At 42.8% G+C, this 16,625-nt stretch overlaps 1 protein-coding gene across 1 annotated transcript in view; it reads right to left on the bottom strand.

The window, feature by feature from the left end:
- The window catches only part of GTF2F2 (general transcription factor IIF subunit 2), an 89,637-nt gene extending 73,245 nt beyond the window's left edge, over positions 1-16,392 (bottom strand). The window contains exons 1-4 of the mRNA XM_031615610.2: positions 16,184-16,392; positions 8,346-8,419; positions 7,842-7,860; positions 6,378-6,522 (exon numbers count right to left, since the gene is read on the bottom strand). Coding sequence (XP_031471470.2) covers positions 6,378-6,522; positions 7,842-7,860; positions 8,346-8,419; positions 16,184-16,249 — 304 coding nt within the window. The 5' untranslated portion in view covers positions 16,250-16,392. The remainder of the gene's footprint in view (positions 1-6,377; positions 6,523-7,841; positions 7,861-8,345; positions 8,420-16,183) is intronic.
- Positions 16,393-16,625: the final 233 nt, after the last annotated feature.

Here is a 16,625-nt window from a genome sequence, read left to right as displayed (position 1 = left end):
TTATCACCCAGGTGAATGGCAGAGTGCAAATCAGAAACAGCTTTCTGCAATAACTTCCAATCCAGCCTTTTAAGAGATAGTGGCCAGATGATTCTGGTAAACCAAGATTTAACACATAGAAAGCCCTATGAAAGTAAATCCCTACATGAATTTCTCAACCTGAAGTCTGACTGCACCTCCTGTATTTGTTTGTTTTCACCTCTCCTGATGTAGGGGATATAAAAAATGTTTTAACTCACCTGAAATACTGTAAAAAATTGTAAAATACTCTCATATTTCCCTTCTAACTCAGACATATAACAGCTATCATTAAGGACACTTTACATATAAGCAAGAAGGAACTACTGCTGTAACTTGAAGATAAAAGTTTTCAGTTGTTAGTTTGATCGTTTCTGTCATTTGCAGACTGGATATCAACAAAACTGAAAACAGGACCTATATTACAAAACCTTCTTCCTGCCACTGGCTAACATGGCTGAGGTCCTATTTTCTCAATGAAAAGGCTGCCTGAGGACCAATGCAAATAATAGGATCCGACAACACCGAGCTGAATGGTGCAGCCAATACATTGGAGGGAGAAGAAGCCATCCAGGGGGACTTGGACAGGCTGGAGAAGTGGGCCCATGAAAACCTAATGAGGTTCAGCAAGGACAAGTGCAGGATGTTGCACTTGGGCCAGGGCAATCCCAGGTGTTTGTATAGGCTGGGTGAAGAACACCTTGAGAGCAGCCCTGTGGAGAAGGACTTGGGGGTCCTGGTGGATGAGAAACTGGACATGAGCCAGCAGTGTGTGCTTGCAGCCAGGAAGGCCAACTGTGTTCTGGGCTGCATTAAAAAAGGGCCCAGGGAGAGGGAGGTGATTGACCCCTCTACTCGGCTCTTGTGAGGCACCATCTGCAGTACTGTGTTCAGGCCTGGGGCCACCAGTACAGGAAGGATGTGGAACTCTTGGAAAAGGTCCAGAGGAGGGCCACTAAGATGATCAGTGGGCTGGAGCACCTCTCCTATGAGGAAAGATTGAGGGAACTGGGCTTGTTTAGCTTGGAGAAGAGAAGACTCCGGGGAGACCTCATTGTGGTCTTCCAGTACTTGAAGGGAAGAATATAAACAGGAAGGAGAACAACTGTTTACAAGAGTGGGTAGTGATAGGACAAGGGGGAATGGCTTTAAACTGAGACAGGAGAGATTTAGGTTAGATATTAGGAGGAAGTTTTTCACTCAGAGGGTGGTGACACACTGGAACAGGTTGCCCAAGGAGGTTGTGGATGCCGCATCCCTGGAGGCATTCAAGGCCAGGCTGGATGTGGCTCTGGGCAGCCTGGTCTGGTGGTTGGCGACCCTGCACATAGCAGGGGGTTGAAAGGAGATGATCATTGTGGTCCTTTACAACCCAGGCCATTTCATGATTCTGTGATACATAGCTATTTGAATCAGAGATACCTCTTCCACAGGAGGAGTGTGTTCACCTGTATATAGCAGAGGAATCTGCCTTTAATAGAGATTAAAAACATAAAATTCAAGTCTTGCAAAAAAACAGCACTTTTCTTGAAAACATTGTGAAGGTGGTAAAGGCAGTTGTATTATGCCTACTTAATATGCCTTATCTGTGCAGATTGCAGTTGTTCAGCCTCCTCTGTAACATACAAGATTCCCATATAGAAACCTGGGACCTGACTTTTTCCCCTATCATAGAGACTGAAAGTCACTGAAGTAGGCAGAATGCCAACTCTACTCTCATCATATTGAGTCCACGGTAATACTCCACATATTTCATGTATTATATCCTCAAAACAATTTTTTATGTTTGCATGGGAATTAACAGTCTGTAATTTTAATAATAAAAATGAAAAGTAAATTAGCTCACCCCAACAACCAGCTGAACTCACTTTACAGTAATTTGTTAATCCTCACAGTGCTCAGAAGAAGCTGGTAAGTAAATACCATTTCCATCTTTTAGAGATGGAGAAGAAAGATTGCCGTAAGGAAACACTTTTTTTTTGGTGGACTGCATGTCACAATAACATATATGAAATCTTGACCCATGAAAATGCTGCCCCTTGTAATTACATGACAAACTTGAGTCACATATTCTGCTTTTCTGATAATGGGTTGCATCTTCTCTGTGATCCTTACAAATATCTGGAAATTTGCATAAGTGTCAGAGACCTGAAAGGCAGCTGTGGATTGTTTCTTTTGATCCTAAGGATGTCAATAGGCTTCCTCTCCTGCTGTTACCTGAATACTCTAAAGCCAGCCTATGGGAGACTGAAAGAAATAAAGGAACAAGGAAGTATTAATAAAGACCACAGAGCATTTTGGATACCGGAACGTTAAGTGATAGCTCAAAGAAATAGATGCAACTGGAAAAATGTGCTGAAGTACACAGGTATACACTAAAACTCCTGACCAGGCAGAGCCAAAATGCAAAATAATGGGGACATTTATTTTCCAAATAACAGTTTGATGAGAAATTTGAGATGTCAAACACATATCTAATAAGATTGGAAGTTGCATCCCAAGACAACAAGATTCAGAGTGCTGTGGAAACAATTAAATGTCATTATAGCAATAACTGCTTTCTTTATTGAAAGAAAATATCTTGGAAAGATGCTACTTATTAGTCATTTCTTCCCTTCAGATTTCTTCAAATGGTTGGATACAGCTGGTATTTCAAAATCCAAGCTCTGAACAATCATTTTCACTGGAATACAATCAGGCACACTGTAACTTATACAGTAGGCATGATTCATGTACCAGCACAAAAAAAGGGACATACACATTAGAAGTTGTGTTTAAGTAAAATAGACAAGGGATGAATATTGGAGGGCAGTGGAAATAAAGGAGTTGGTACGTAGGCAGAGTTATTGGTATTACTGAATGGGATTATAAAACAAAGAAGTTGCACTTCATGAAATGAGATTCTGAAAGAAGATGCAGAAAATTGGGTAAGAGCGTCTTGGTAAGAGCTTCTTCTGTGAACTACAGAACGGTGAAACAATCCATGCGTGGATGCTTCTCAGGAGGAAGCAAAGGTTCAGTAGTCATTCTGCCAACGCAATTCTCTAAGCACATTTTATTCAAACATCAGTAAGATGGGACAAGAATGAAGAATTAAATGTCACTAAATGAAACGTGAAGGAAATCTCACTTATGAAGAGGGGATTGTGAATAAATACGCAAATTTTCAAGAAAAAGAGTAATCACATCCAACTTCACAGCAATATCTTATGCTGTATTTTACCCTACAGTATAAAATCTACCTGTCCATCAGCTCTTTGCAGTTAGGGATGCAATTGTCTGCCAAGGTCTGTGTTTTTCCAAGTCACATCAGTGGTACATTTTTCCAATAACCAGCTCAGTAAGAAACTTTTCTCATCGTCTACAACATAGCTGCATTTTTTATTTATATTAAGTGCCAGCAAGTCTTAACTACCTGCTGGCAGAAAAATTAAGCAAGAGGAAATTAAAGTAGTTAAGGGAATTCATTTACAATCACAATCAGAAAAGTTTAATGTTAAATATTTAACAAAAGCATGTTCTCATTTCTTCAATCGAGACAGAAGCTGTCAAATTATATCACTTCCTTATGTCAGTAGGAAGCTTAGAAGGATACTTTTAATCCAATATACCCCATACCAAGTCTAAGATTTGCCCTTAGATAGTTCTTAGCTATACACACATAAGAAAAATTCATTTTGCATATATTTCAATGTGCTGTATTGAACAAAATGCTCTCCTTTCCTCCCGCTCAAAAAGATTACAACTGTGATAGCTGATGACAAAGATAAGATAAAATGACTGGAAGCACAAATAGCATTGTTGCATAGCAACTGTTGATGTACATATGGTGATGTTTATGGAACAGAATGTAGTTCATATTTAATGCTAAAATAATACTGAAATCAGCCTAGACAGCAAGAGACAACTGTGCTCCGGATCCCTCTGCAGTCATCAGTGAAGTATTAGCTCAGATCTGGTACATGCAGTAGGAGATCAAGAAACTGCATTTCGTTAGACTCTGGACGTAACAAAGGGAACGTCAAAAGAACCTATTTCTGTCCATTAACTAACATGGGACAACCAGAGATGCAGAGATTCAGTGTGAGGTGCTGAGTTGGCTTGGCCAGCTGGGTAAACTCCCAACAGCATCTTCTCTGATTACAAAGGATTTCAGACGCAGATTTGTCAACCCTCATTCATTTTCTGAATTAAAAAGATCAGAGAACATTCTGAGCTGGATGGGACCCACAAAGACTGAGACCAATATCTGGGTTCACACAGAACCACCCAAAATCCAAATCACAGGCCTGAAAGTGTTATCCAAATGCTTCCTCAACTCTGGCATCTTGGGGCTGTGACCACTGCCTTGGGAAGCCTGTGCCAGTGACCAACCAATCTTTGGTGAAGGTGGTCACAACATAATGGACATTAGAGGATAGCAGACATAAAAGATCTGGAAAGGAAATATAAAAGAAATCCAATTGTTATATGCAATTTTCTCTGTTTTAGATTGAGTCCTCAGGAAAGGTACTGACTGAGAGCAACAGTGCAAAAAGCACTTTTTGGTCCATATTTGGACCAATTGTTCAAATTATTCCTCAGATATGCCCTTACAGATGCAACATTAGAAATGCCACTGGTGTAGCAGTTCTACACCAGCTTAATCACTGGACCATGTTTCAAATTAACATACCAAATCTGTAATATGGTGTACTTTGCAGAAGACAAAGCAGAAGAATCGCCAACACTCTGCACAAAATATATTAATTATAATTTGAAAACAAACATTGGTCTGTGAGCATAAGAATTTATGCATTTCAGTTTCCTCCAACTGCTTCTTACCATGGATTGACTGGTGTTTAAAGAGTTGTTGGAGCCTTTTTCCATGGCTGACACAACATGAAGGGATCTTTTCCATTTGGACTCAGAGAAGGCAGCAGCATTTCATTTGGTTAGGGTACACTCTTCAGACACTTAAGTTTTTACAGTACTGAAATTGTCTATGGAGCTCAAAACATATTGGAAATACGCATTCCAACACAAGAGTGGGTGCAGGAAGATGGTGTTGGTAAGCAACCAGGATGGAATTTTGGATATATTTGTCATATTCTTTTATTTTTAAACAATCAAAAAAGTAAAGCAAAAAAGTACACTGACACTTATTTTTGATTGCATTGCCAATACCAGCTTTAACACAACATTAAAACTGTTTAGATATTTTGCACTAATTGCATGCCATGCTTGCTATACCCAAGCAAAAACAGTGTTGACAGGTTCTATGCTTATTCAGTTCTTCAATCCAAACATTTGCCATTCCAATAAACACTCTTTACTCCTAATTAATATTATAACTCCTTCTTAATAGATTTATGGTCCTTGAATAACACTTTGTAGTTGCTAAGAAATGCTATTTTTTTAATTGATTAAATAAATAAAAGCAGAACAGTATCTTAATACCTAAAGGTTTCAGGACTTTGTATTACAGTTGGCAAAATGGAAATCATAGAATCATAGGATGCTTTGGGTTGTAAGGGACCCCAAGGATTATCAAGTTCCAACCTCCTTGCCACAGGCAGGGCAGCCAACCTCCAGATCTGGCACTAGATCAGGCTGCCCAGGGCCCCATCCAACCTGGTCTTGAACATCTCCAGGAACAGAGCATCCACAACCTCTCTGGGCTCCTTCTCTTATGACTCCTTCTTTCTCCAACACCCAAAACATGACTATGTAACTTCAGTGGAAAACCTTACAGTGCATGAGACTTATAAGCAAGGCAGTCTGCTGAGCATACCATACAATATAACACCACCATGTAGCTTAAACCTAACATGGAATTTAGGACGTATTACCTTGAACATCCAAATCAATTACATAGATAGTTCCTGAGCTGTACTTAAGGCAGGCCAGGCAACTGGTATTCAACAAGAAAAAAAAGCAACCTTACTGCTGCAGTGTTCAGCATTATGACCTTGTTAAGCTTTAATACACTTAAAAAAACAGTTTTATATGCAGAAAATGTAGTAAACAGATGTGTTTATTGCTAAAATGAACCTGTTCAACTGGACTGAGGAGCAGTCATCATTTTTATGAAATCTACAGTTGAGAGCTTGGTCTTCCCAAAAGCACATGGGAACACAAAAGCACTTTTCCAATTAGAAGTCTAAAAGAGAATGACAATATACTGCACTGTACGTTCTCTGTTTTAGCAGACCCACAAGATAACACAAAAACAAAAAAACCAACAAGGATGATACATAAGCAGAAAACCACAAAATAAAGCTTAGAGCTTACTTCTCAGTGTTCTGGCCTTTACAGCATCCAGATCATTGAAATAATGCATACTAGAACTATAATAAATAACAGTAATTCTAATTTACCTGTTGAACTTTCTGTGAACACTGTTAAGGTCTGTCCTCCCACGCTTTGCAAAAGAAATGGATGCTCCCTTGGTGCACTGACAGAAGCGGGTTTTCCTGCAATATCACTGATGCTTGCAAGCTCTTCATTCAAAGTAAATGACACCTAGCAGTCACAATTATCAAAGTGTTACTAAACAGACTCAATTACACAGTTCAAGAGTTATGGGGAGACACAAAGAGAGGAAAGACAAACAGCATAGAACATTTCTATTTCAAAAACATAAAGAGTGAGACAAGACTCTTAATACATGAATCTCCCGTTGAAATAAGGTATTCCATGTTTTCATGTATTTAGTAAAATTTACTCATCTTTTAATAACTTTATGACTTCTTTCACTCAAAGAATGTTTTCATTTCACTTACTAAAATCTAAGGCAAATAGCTTTTCGGTCATCATTTAGTATGAGCACTTTAAAATGTTTCACACAGCCAGTTTATTCCCCAGGAAAGTGCTAATGTACACAGCAAGTGTTATTAGCCTGGGAACTCTGAGCTGCACGTAGATTAGAAGTTCAAATACAGCTCCTTTGCTGTATTTCCATCACATGCCCAATAAGGATTCTGAGGAGGTACTGGAGTGACTGGGTAAACAGAATCCCTAGCTGTGGGACATGGCAAGAAACCTGACGAAGGATTGTTCAGATCAGTATTACATACTTTTCCTGCACATCCTGCTCAGCCTCACTTTGCCACACAGCTCCAGTGTCCCTGCAAAGCCAGCTGTTTTCATGGGGTTCCTTACTGCTGCGATCTATGCACTCCATGACTCTCATCAACATCAAGGCTTAGGTGTGGGGCCCACTAAAATCAGGAAGCATGGCCCATATTCCAGCCTAGATAAGTCCAGCAAAACATGCAGACCTCCAGTGGTCTCTCCACTTATTAATTTGGACAAATTCTCACATGGTGAACACAGCTTGCTTCCCTGTCAAAGGTTGGGCCAGAGCTTCTCCCAGTTCTATGATTTAAGCAAACTTCAGGAATGAAGAGATTTTATGAAAGTCATAGAATCACAGAATATATCTCGGGCTGGAAGGGTCCCAACATGAATCAGTGTGAGCTCAACTCCTGGCTCCACTAAAGTCCATTCAAAATCAAACCCTATGTCAGAGAGCACTGTCCAAACATTTCTTCAACTCTGGCAGCTCAGTCTCATGACCACTGCCCTGGGCAGCCTGTTGCATGCCCATTGCCCTCCAGTGAAGAAACTTTTCTTAATACCCAACCTGACTCTGAAAAGGAAATCCCACAATAAACATATGGGCAGAGGTATACACAGAATTCTCTACTCTCAGCTGTGTGATGCAGTGCTTTATCACAGGTTTAATGAAAAATATGATATTAGAAAACATCAAGTTATAAGCAATTTTTAGAGTTCAAAATATAACACATCCAGAGCCTTTGGATTTAATAGTTACTTACTTCTGTTCTTCCTTGATTTCTGCAAAAGAAAATATTTCATGTTTTAGTTTCCACAATCTACTTCCACAAGCTTTGCTTCCCCAATGAAAAAGCAAATTCAGATTCTAGCTTTGTTACTCATTTTGATTCCTGAGCTGCTCAATTGTTTTTGGATGCTGATGCCCAAAAATCAATGGGAAAATTCAGCAGGTGAGAACAGAAGCAGCAAAATAGCACATCAATAAGTTAAAGGAGATTTTCCAGTTAGATGTGCATATTTCTTGGGTTTAAGAAATCAATCACCACATTATGGGTTACAGCCACACCCCAGTATAATTTCATGTATTTATGTGTAATCAATATACAAGTGTTTTTTTTAGTTTATAGAGAAATATGCACACAGTGTTTGTGAAAAACAAAGTTATGTAATATAAAAGGTGCAACATTATCTATTTTACTGCAGGTAATTTCTTCTACGTACAATGGCTAAGAACTGTAAACAATGAAGGTACAGTGAAGGCTTACTTGGCAATCCTCAGTTTTCCCACTTCACCTCTTCCTGTGGCTTTACTCCACTGCTGAGACAAGTATTTGGGGACCTAAAAGACAACAGATTTCAAAAAAGCAGATTTTAAAATTCTGTATAAATTGTGTACGTGAACAAACTTTAAATGCTCTCACACTGACCGCTTCAGAACATTGTTTGAAGTGCACAGGGTAGACAATTTATTCCACTGGGAGAGGAAAAAAAGAATAAGAAAGCATTAAAATAAGGCCAGTGTAGAATATGTTTGTCCCAAAAGAGGGATTAGCTTTCAACTATCTTGAATCTTGGACAAGCGGTAAAGGTACCGCACAGCACAAGCAGCAAACCAACAAGCTGAAAGGTGGCCCTCTTCTTTTCCTACTAACACAGCATGAGCTAAAATCATCACCTGCCCCCTCTGCTCTCTGGCCATAACAGACCAGCTGATTGCTGCCAGGTAACCCTGGCTCCAACGCCCAGCACTTCCATGGCCAGCCTCAAACTGGCTGCAGCTGCCATGCTTCCAAACACATCCTGGAGGGCAGGTGCACCAGCAACAGCACTTCATTTTTCTGGAGATAACAAGGCCAGAAGAATGCGCTCAGTGCTCAGCAGGGTTACCCAGGGTTACTTCTTAAAGACCAGACAAGCTTAAAGAAGATGAGTCACATTTTTTTTCTGTGAAATCAAAATGTTAAGTGCTTGTGTCAATAGCCTGTGCTCTCTGTTTAGCTGGCAAACAGTCCTAAAACAGAAGTGGTGGTATAAGGGCACATTTCCAGAGGACTTCAGAAAGTGCCACAGCCTTGTCCCAGAGAACAGCACTGCTGAATTCAGGCCTAGGTCAATGGGAACAGCACTAATCCCCCAGCTCATGCCTACCTTTCCTTGCCACAAATCAGCCAAACCATTATTAGCACAGTGCAATTACATTAAGTTTTTCTCCCCACCATTCAGCAATTATGGCTGTCTTTCCAGTGATGGCTTTTAATACAGACTGAACATAACAGGTCAGTATAATAAATGTGAGGTGGAGCAACTTACCCTCTACACACACAAGCTATTAGATATAGAAGCAACACATCAAAAGATGGAACACACACCTGTGGCAACAAGGACAACCTCATACCTGACAACTTGTAACTATCCGTAAGATGGTTCAAGTGATATGGGAATTATGGATTGTTTTCAAAAGGAAATAGCTGAAAGCAGTCTAACTGAAGTTTCTACTTCCTACGAACTCCTCCTCTTTAATACAGATGTAGCAGTCACTGCAAGAACATTATCTCAAAAACCTGAAGCTCGGTGAACTGTTACAGGAAAAATCATTGTTCTGCACCAGTACCACGCACTAAAGAAGTATTTCAAGATAGGAATTATGTACCTTTCTTCTTCACATACTTATGACAAATCTGGACAAATCTACACTCTTTATTTTTGCAGGAATGCTTTAGTTCATGTTATTGGCACAGTAAAGTTAATTCCAGCTGATATAGTCCACAGCTATTGAAAATATCTGTGCCCATGTAGGGAAACGTTGCGAGATGTAGACACTGAGAAATGTACCACATTCTATTTGTGATATTCAGTTTCAAGCAGCAAATTGGCACTTGGTACTCTGATTTTGTCCTGCAGAGAATAGAGGTAAGCCAAGTTTTACTCCAGAGCTGAGGAAGTTGAGCTAGAGAAGGATTTGAGAGTGTCAACAGATGAAAGAATCAACGTGAGCCAGCAATTTGTGGTTGCATTCCAGAAAGCCAACCATATCGTGGATTGTATCAAGAGAAGGGTGACCAGCAGGGAGAGGGAGGTGATTCTGCCCTTTTACTCTGCTCTCATGAGACCCCACCTGGAGTACTGCATCCAGCTCTGAGGATCCAAATACAAGAAGGGTGATCCTCCCCTTCTACTCTGCGCTGGTAAGGCCTCATCTGTAGTACTGTGTCCAGTTCTGGGCTCCCCAGTACAAAAAAGACAGGGATCTCTTGGAAAGAGTCCAGCAGAGGGCCACAAAGATGGTGAAGGGCCTGGAGCATCCCCCTATGAAGAAAGGCTAAGTGATCTGGGTCTGTTTAGCCTTGAGAAGAGAAGACTGAGAGAGGATCTGATCCAGGTCTATAAATATCTAAGGTGTGGGGGGCAAAGTGGTGAGGCCAGACTCTTTTCAGCAGTGTGCGGAGACAGGACAAGGGGAAATGGCCAGAAGCTGCAGCATAGGAAGTTCCGCACCAATGTGCGCAAGAACTTCTTTACGGTGAGGGTGACGGAGCACTGGAACAGGCTGCCCAGGGAGGTTGTGGAGTCTCCTTCTCTGGAGATATTCAAGACCCACCTGGACGCCTACCTGTGCGACCTGGTGTAGGGATCCTGCTTTGGCAGGGGGGTTGGACTCGATGATCTCTGGAGGTCCCTTCCAACCCCTACGATTCTGTGATTCTGTGACCTGTTGGAGCTGATCCAGAGGAGGGCCACGAAGATGATCAGAGGGCTGGAGCACCTCCCCTATGAGGACAAGCTGAGAGAGCTGGGGTTCTTCAGCCTGGAGAAGAGAAGGCTCCAAGGAGATCTTATAGCGGTCTTCCAGTACCTGAAGGGACCTACAGGGAAGCTGGGGAGGGACTTCTTGTAAGAGGGTGGGGAGACAGGATGAGAAGAAATGGCTTTACACTGGAAGAGGACATATTTAGATTAGATATGAAGAAGAAATTCTTTACTGTGAGGGTGGTAAGACACTGGAACAGGTTGCCCAGAGAGGCTGCGGATGCCTCCTCCCTGGAAGCATTCAAGGCCAGGCTGGATGGGGCTTTGAGCAACCTGATCTAGAGGAAGGTGTCCCTGCCTATAGCAGGGGGTTGGAACTAGATGATCTTAAAGGTATTTTCCAACCCAAATCATTCTATGATTCTATGATTCTATTCCAATTTGTCTGTTCTGACAAACAGTAATCTGCAAAGTTCTAAAGCTCAAATCAATTTAATAATAACCTTCCATTTAATAACCTTTCCGGGGGATCGGGCCTAACTAGCTTGGGTTCACAAAGGGCAAGTCCTGCTTGACCGACCTGATCTCCTTCTATGATCTAGAGACCCATATGATGGATGAGGGAAAAGCTGTTGATGTAGTCCACCTAGACTTCAGCAAAGCCTTTGACACTGTCTCCCACAGTATTCTCCTACAGAAGCTGGCAGCCTGTGGCTTGGAGAGATGCACTCTTGGCTGGGTAAGGAACTGGCTGGAGGGTCAGGCCCAGAGAGTGGTGGTGAATGGAATTAAATCCAGCTGGTGACCGGTCATGAGTGGTGTTCCCCAGGGTCGGTACTGGGGCCTGTCCTCTTCAATATCTTTATTGATGACCTGGATGAGGGCATTGAGTGCACCCTCAGTAAGTTTGCAGATGACACCAAGTTGGCTGAAGTGTCGATCTGCCTGGGGGTAGCGAGGCCCTACAGAGGGATCTGGACAGGCTAGATAGCTGGGCTGAAACCAGTGGGATGAGTTTCAACAAGACCAAATGCCAGGTCCTGCACTTTGGCCCCAACAACCCCAGGCAATGCTACAGGCTTGGGGCAGAGTGGCTGAAAGAATGCATAGAGGAAATGGACCTGGGTGTATTGACTGTTGCTCAGCTGAACATGAGCCAGCAGCGTGCCCAGGTGGCCAAGAAGGCCAATGGCATCCTGGCTTGTATCAGGAACGGTGTTGCCAGCAGGAACAGGGAAGCGATTGTCCCCCTCAGCTCTGGTGAGGCCGCACCTCAAGTACTGTGTCCAGTTTTGGGCCCCTCACTGCAAGAAAGACATTGAGGCCCTGGAGTGGGTTCAAAGAAGGGCGACAAGGTTGGTGAGGGGTCTGGAGCACAGGCCTTATGAGGAGTGGCTGAAGGAGCTGGGATTGTTCAGTCTGGAGAAGAGGAGGCTCAGGGGAGACCTTATTGCTCTCTATAACTACCTGAAGGGAGGTTGTAGTGAGCTGGGGGTTGGCCTCTTCTCTCGTGTAACTGGTGATAGGACTAGAGGGAATGGCTTCAAGTTGCACCACGGGAGATTTAGGCTGGACATTAGGAAATACTACTTCTCTGAAAGAGTGGTCAGGCACTGGAATGGGCTGCCCAGGGAGGTGGTGGAGTCACCAACCCTGGAGGTGTTCAAGGAACGTTTGGATTTTGTGTTGAGGGATATGGTTTAGTGAGAATTATTGGTGATGGGTGGATGGTTGGACTGGGTGATCCTGTGGGTCTTTTCCAACCTTGGTGATTATATGATTCTATGATTTAGCTGTTCTACCTTAGAAAAACAAACAAGCACAGAAAATATATTTGAACTGGTGCTTAGCTCTTTCCTTTAGCCTCACTACACCTTGACAGCTGCAGAATGGATAGACAGCAACGTCCTCCAACTTCCCAGCCAAACTCAGTATCAGTCCAGGTGCCATAAGCTGCTAGCGCTGGGTCAGTCATGTCACAAGCACACGACAAAGCAATGAATGAACACAACCTATTAAGATATATTTTATTCAGTTTTTGAAGTGGTAACTTTCTACAACAGATTTTACGCCAAATCAGATCTCATTTTCTTTCTAACAACATGATAAATGCTTTGACATGTGCTCTGGCTGACTGAATGGAAATATTATGATGTGCTCATACCTCGTCAGTATCTAATTTATACTGCCAGGTAATGAGTAGACACGCGTTCAGTGTAAGTGGAAAAGGACTGAAGAACTCTGATGCCATTAAAATCACTGACTTGCTATATAATATGATCAGACAGGGAATTTATTCAGACTGAGAAGCTGCAGATCAATCATATTCCTTCCAGTTGCACAGTCTCAAAGGATGCAATTAATCATCTTTCTGCCAGTCTATCTGAATCAATGGCTACTGTGCAAGAAAGAGGAAAAAGGGTAATGAAGAACAACGATCAAAGGATTCTTTCTATCTGTATGTGGTTACTTCAGTTAAAATTAGATGGTATGCTCAAAACCACAAGCTAAAATCTCTAGCTCCATGCTAATGGCATAAGCAATCACAGGAAAGACAAATAATGTCTTACTTAGGTAGAGAAAGCTCAACTGGGAAGTTCCTTCTGATCTTATCATGCTAAAAGTTGAAGTTGCAGAAGCTAGTCCACTTTCAGAATCTTTAACATACAGAAAATGTAGTAAGAACAACGCATAAAATCTCAAAATAATGTGCAGAAAACAAGACCTTGTCCAGAACAAGAAGAATTTTCTAAGAATCCTAACCAGGATTTTGAAAAAATGCACTCTCATAGAAAGACTGAATTGTGGACAGAAAGCTGTCCTTCTGAAAGATTACTTACAGTTCTTGAGACAAGTGGCCCTTATTCTGGGGCTCATAGGTGCAAATAATCATTTCTCCATAAAGCATACAAGTGAATAAGGAGAAGGAATCAGAGGTACTAAGAAACATCACTTCAAGACCTCTTAAGACTGCTGTTCTGTTCTTGCTGTTCACATCACAAGGACACCGGGGCTCCAGCACAAGGGCCCTGCTCCATGCATCTCTCAGCTACCCTAAGAGCAAAACACACAAACAGCCCCCACCTCTAATAAACCACTGACCATTTCCTTGTGCGTACTTTGCTCTTTACATACATAGCAATCCGTATGCTGTACATACATCAGAAATCAAGTAAGAAGCTGAGCTCAGTCTATGTTTCTGTTTTCTTTTATATTATTTCATCTTTTGCACGTTCAAAACTATCATCTTTTTAAATATAAACCAATGCAGCAAATTAAAAACAAAATCACAAAAACACAGACAGAAAAAGAAATTAAGAACTCTAATGCCTAATACTAAAAGGACTTTACTTTGCTCTATATATTACTTCTCTTTGTAGCTTTTACATCTTGCTATGGTTTACCAATATTAGCAATTTTCTAATATTCTTTTATTTATCCAAGATGACAGTCAAATTATTAATTCAGACCATGTGCATGAATACATACCTCCACAAACCATATTTAGGTGTTCCTTTAATTCAGTTTTCTCATTAAAGCAGGCAGCACTCTGTGCTGTCAGAGGAGTGTCAGCTGCAAGCACTGATGTGCCTGAACATTCCTGTCTTGCTTCAAGAACCACTAAACCGTATCAGACTAAAGGACAGGAATTTTTTTAGACAGAAGGTGGTGACACACTGGAACAGGTTGCCCAAGGAGGTTGTGGATGCCCCATCCCTGGAGGCATTCAAGGCCAGGCTGGATGTGGCTCTGGGCAGCCTGGTCTGGTGGTTGGTGACCCTGCACACAGCAGGAGGGTTGAAATGAGATGATCATTGTGGTCCTTTTCAACCCAGGCAATTCTATGATTCTAAGACAGCTGAGTTCAGTATCCTTTCCCCAGCTGCAACCAACTGCAGGCACATATGAAGAGCAGAAAACATCAGAAGAACAGATATTTCCACAGCGTGCTCTTCTAGTTTCTGTGATTTTTTACTCAGTGGTCTTGAAAGCATCTTCATTTTTAATATCTCAATACAGTATTCTTGCACCCATCTGCCTAATGGATTTTTCAGTTTCTGCAAAGGTTTGACAGTCACATCTTCCTACTTCAAAATGTTCCAGAACTTAAACACACATTGTGCAAAGCAGTACCTACTTTGTCTGCTCTGAATGCCAGCCAGATGAATTAATTTGTCACTCCCCTCATTATTGCATTAGAGCTGACTCTTACCTGTTCACCTTCTCTTGTTCACTTGTTTCCCTACTCACTTGCAAAACTACTTATTACTCTTAGACATCTGTAAGACTGACAATTAATCATCTTCTCAGCCTGAACGGTAATAGCATATAGAGGAGTTCCCCCCAACAGATAAAATTCCTCATTCCTCTGGTAACTCCTCAAGTTCTTCTCTGACCTGTTCCTAGGCCTGTTATGTCCCTCTCAGTGCAGGGATTACAAGGCCATGTACAGGCCATACAGTGGCATGATATTTCATCTTCTGTTCTTCGTGCCATTTGTAATCATGCCTAAAATTGAGTCTGCTTATTTGGCTGTTACTGATGTGGCATTTTCACAGAGCTATCCACACCTACTGTAAAATCACAATCTTCTGACTCAAGGGCAACATGCAGGAGAGATCCAACCACTGTGTAAGAATAATTAGCATAGCTTATGCATGTCAGCTTACATTTCTCATCTCCAATTTTCATCTGTCATTTCACCTTCTTGTCTCTCAGTATCATCATATACTTCTGCAGCTTTCTGCTGTCACCTTTGATTTCTAACGCCCTGGATAAGCTGTTACAATGTCTACAGTTTCCTGAAAGGAGGTTGTAGCAAGGTGGGGTTCGGCCTTTTCTCTTAGGTAACAGAGATAGGATGAGAGGTGATGGCCCCAATTTGCTCTACAGGAGGTTCAGGTTGGATATTAGGAAAATTTCTTCTCAGAAACAGCAGTGAGGGAACTGGCTGCCTAGGGAGGTGGAGTCGCCACCCCTGGAGGTGTTTGAGGAATATGTAGATGGTTACATGGCACATGGTTAGTGGGCATCATGGCAGATCAAGTACGTGCTACACCTCTCACCACTCACTACCAATGCTTGGGAACTGTCGTGTCCTTACATCTTCCTTCACTCTAATGCACCACGCCTGTTCCTTCTGTCTCTGAAACATGAAGAGGAGGAGAGTGGTGTTCTCCCCACCCCTGGAGGCACCCGAGGCCAGGCTGGATGGGATAACTCTCCTCACTCCCCTCGCCCCGGTCCCGCCGCACTTCCCGGCAGCACGTCAGGACGCAGCCGCACAAGGCCCTGCCGGGCCCACGGCGCCGAACGCGGCCCGACTCAGCGCAGCAAGGGCCCGGCGGCCACTCACCTTCACCAGCCACATGCCCGTGTTCTGCTTGGCCCCGGTGAGGTCCAGCTCGCCCTTCTCGCTCATGGCGGCGCGGCAGCCGGGCCGGACTGGCCCCACACGCAGGACGGCTCCTCCTGCTCCCGCTGTACCCGCCCGGACCCGCACGGCAGCGCACAGCCGGCAGACGGTGGCCCGCGGAGGACAAGTTACTCCGCCCGCGAAGGGCGGAGAGGAAGGGCGGAGCGACCGCGGGTTCGAGTCCCCGCCCCGGCGTGTGATGGCCACACAAAATGGCGGGCAGGGTGCGTTGTTTTACGTGGAGAGTTGTGGGGTGAACGTGGGAGTTACCGATCTACCGATGTAGCTTCGTTTTGTGGAGGAAACGCTGGAAGAAACGATGAGATGAGTTGCATGAAGGAGCGCAGAGGGAAAGTGACGTGGTTGAGATGGGTCATTAAAG

Source organism: Phasianus colchicus, chromosome 1 (genome assembly GCF_987193195.1).
Source record: "Phasianus colchicus chromosome 1, bPhaCol1.hap1.1, whole genome shotgun sequence".
In the NCBI taxonomy this organism is placed as follows: Eukaryota; Metazoa; Chordata; class Aves; order Galliformes; family Phasianidae; genus Phasianus; species Phasianus colchicus.
The sequence above is the reverse complement of the archived record's forward strand: the minus strand, read 5'-3'. Positions and strand labels throughout refer to the sequence as shown.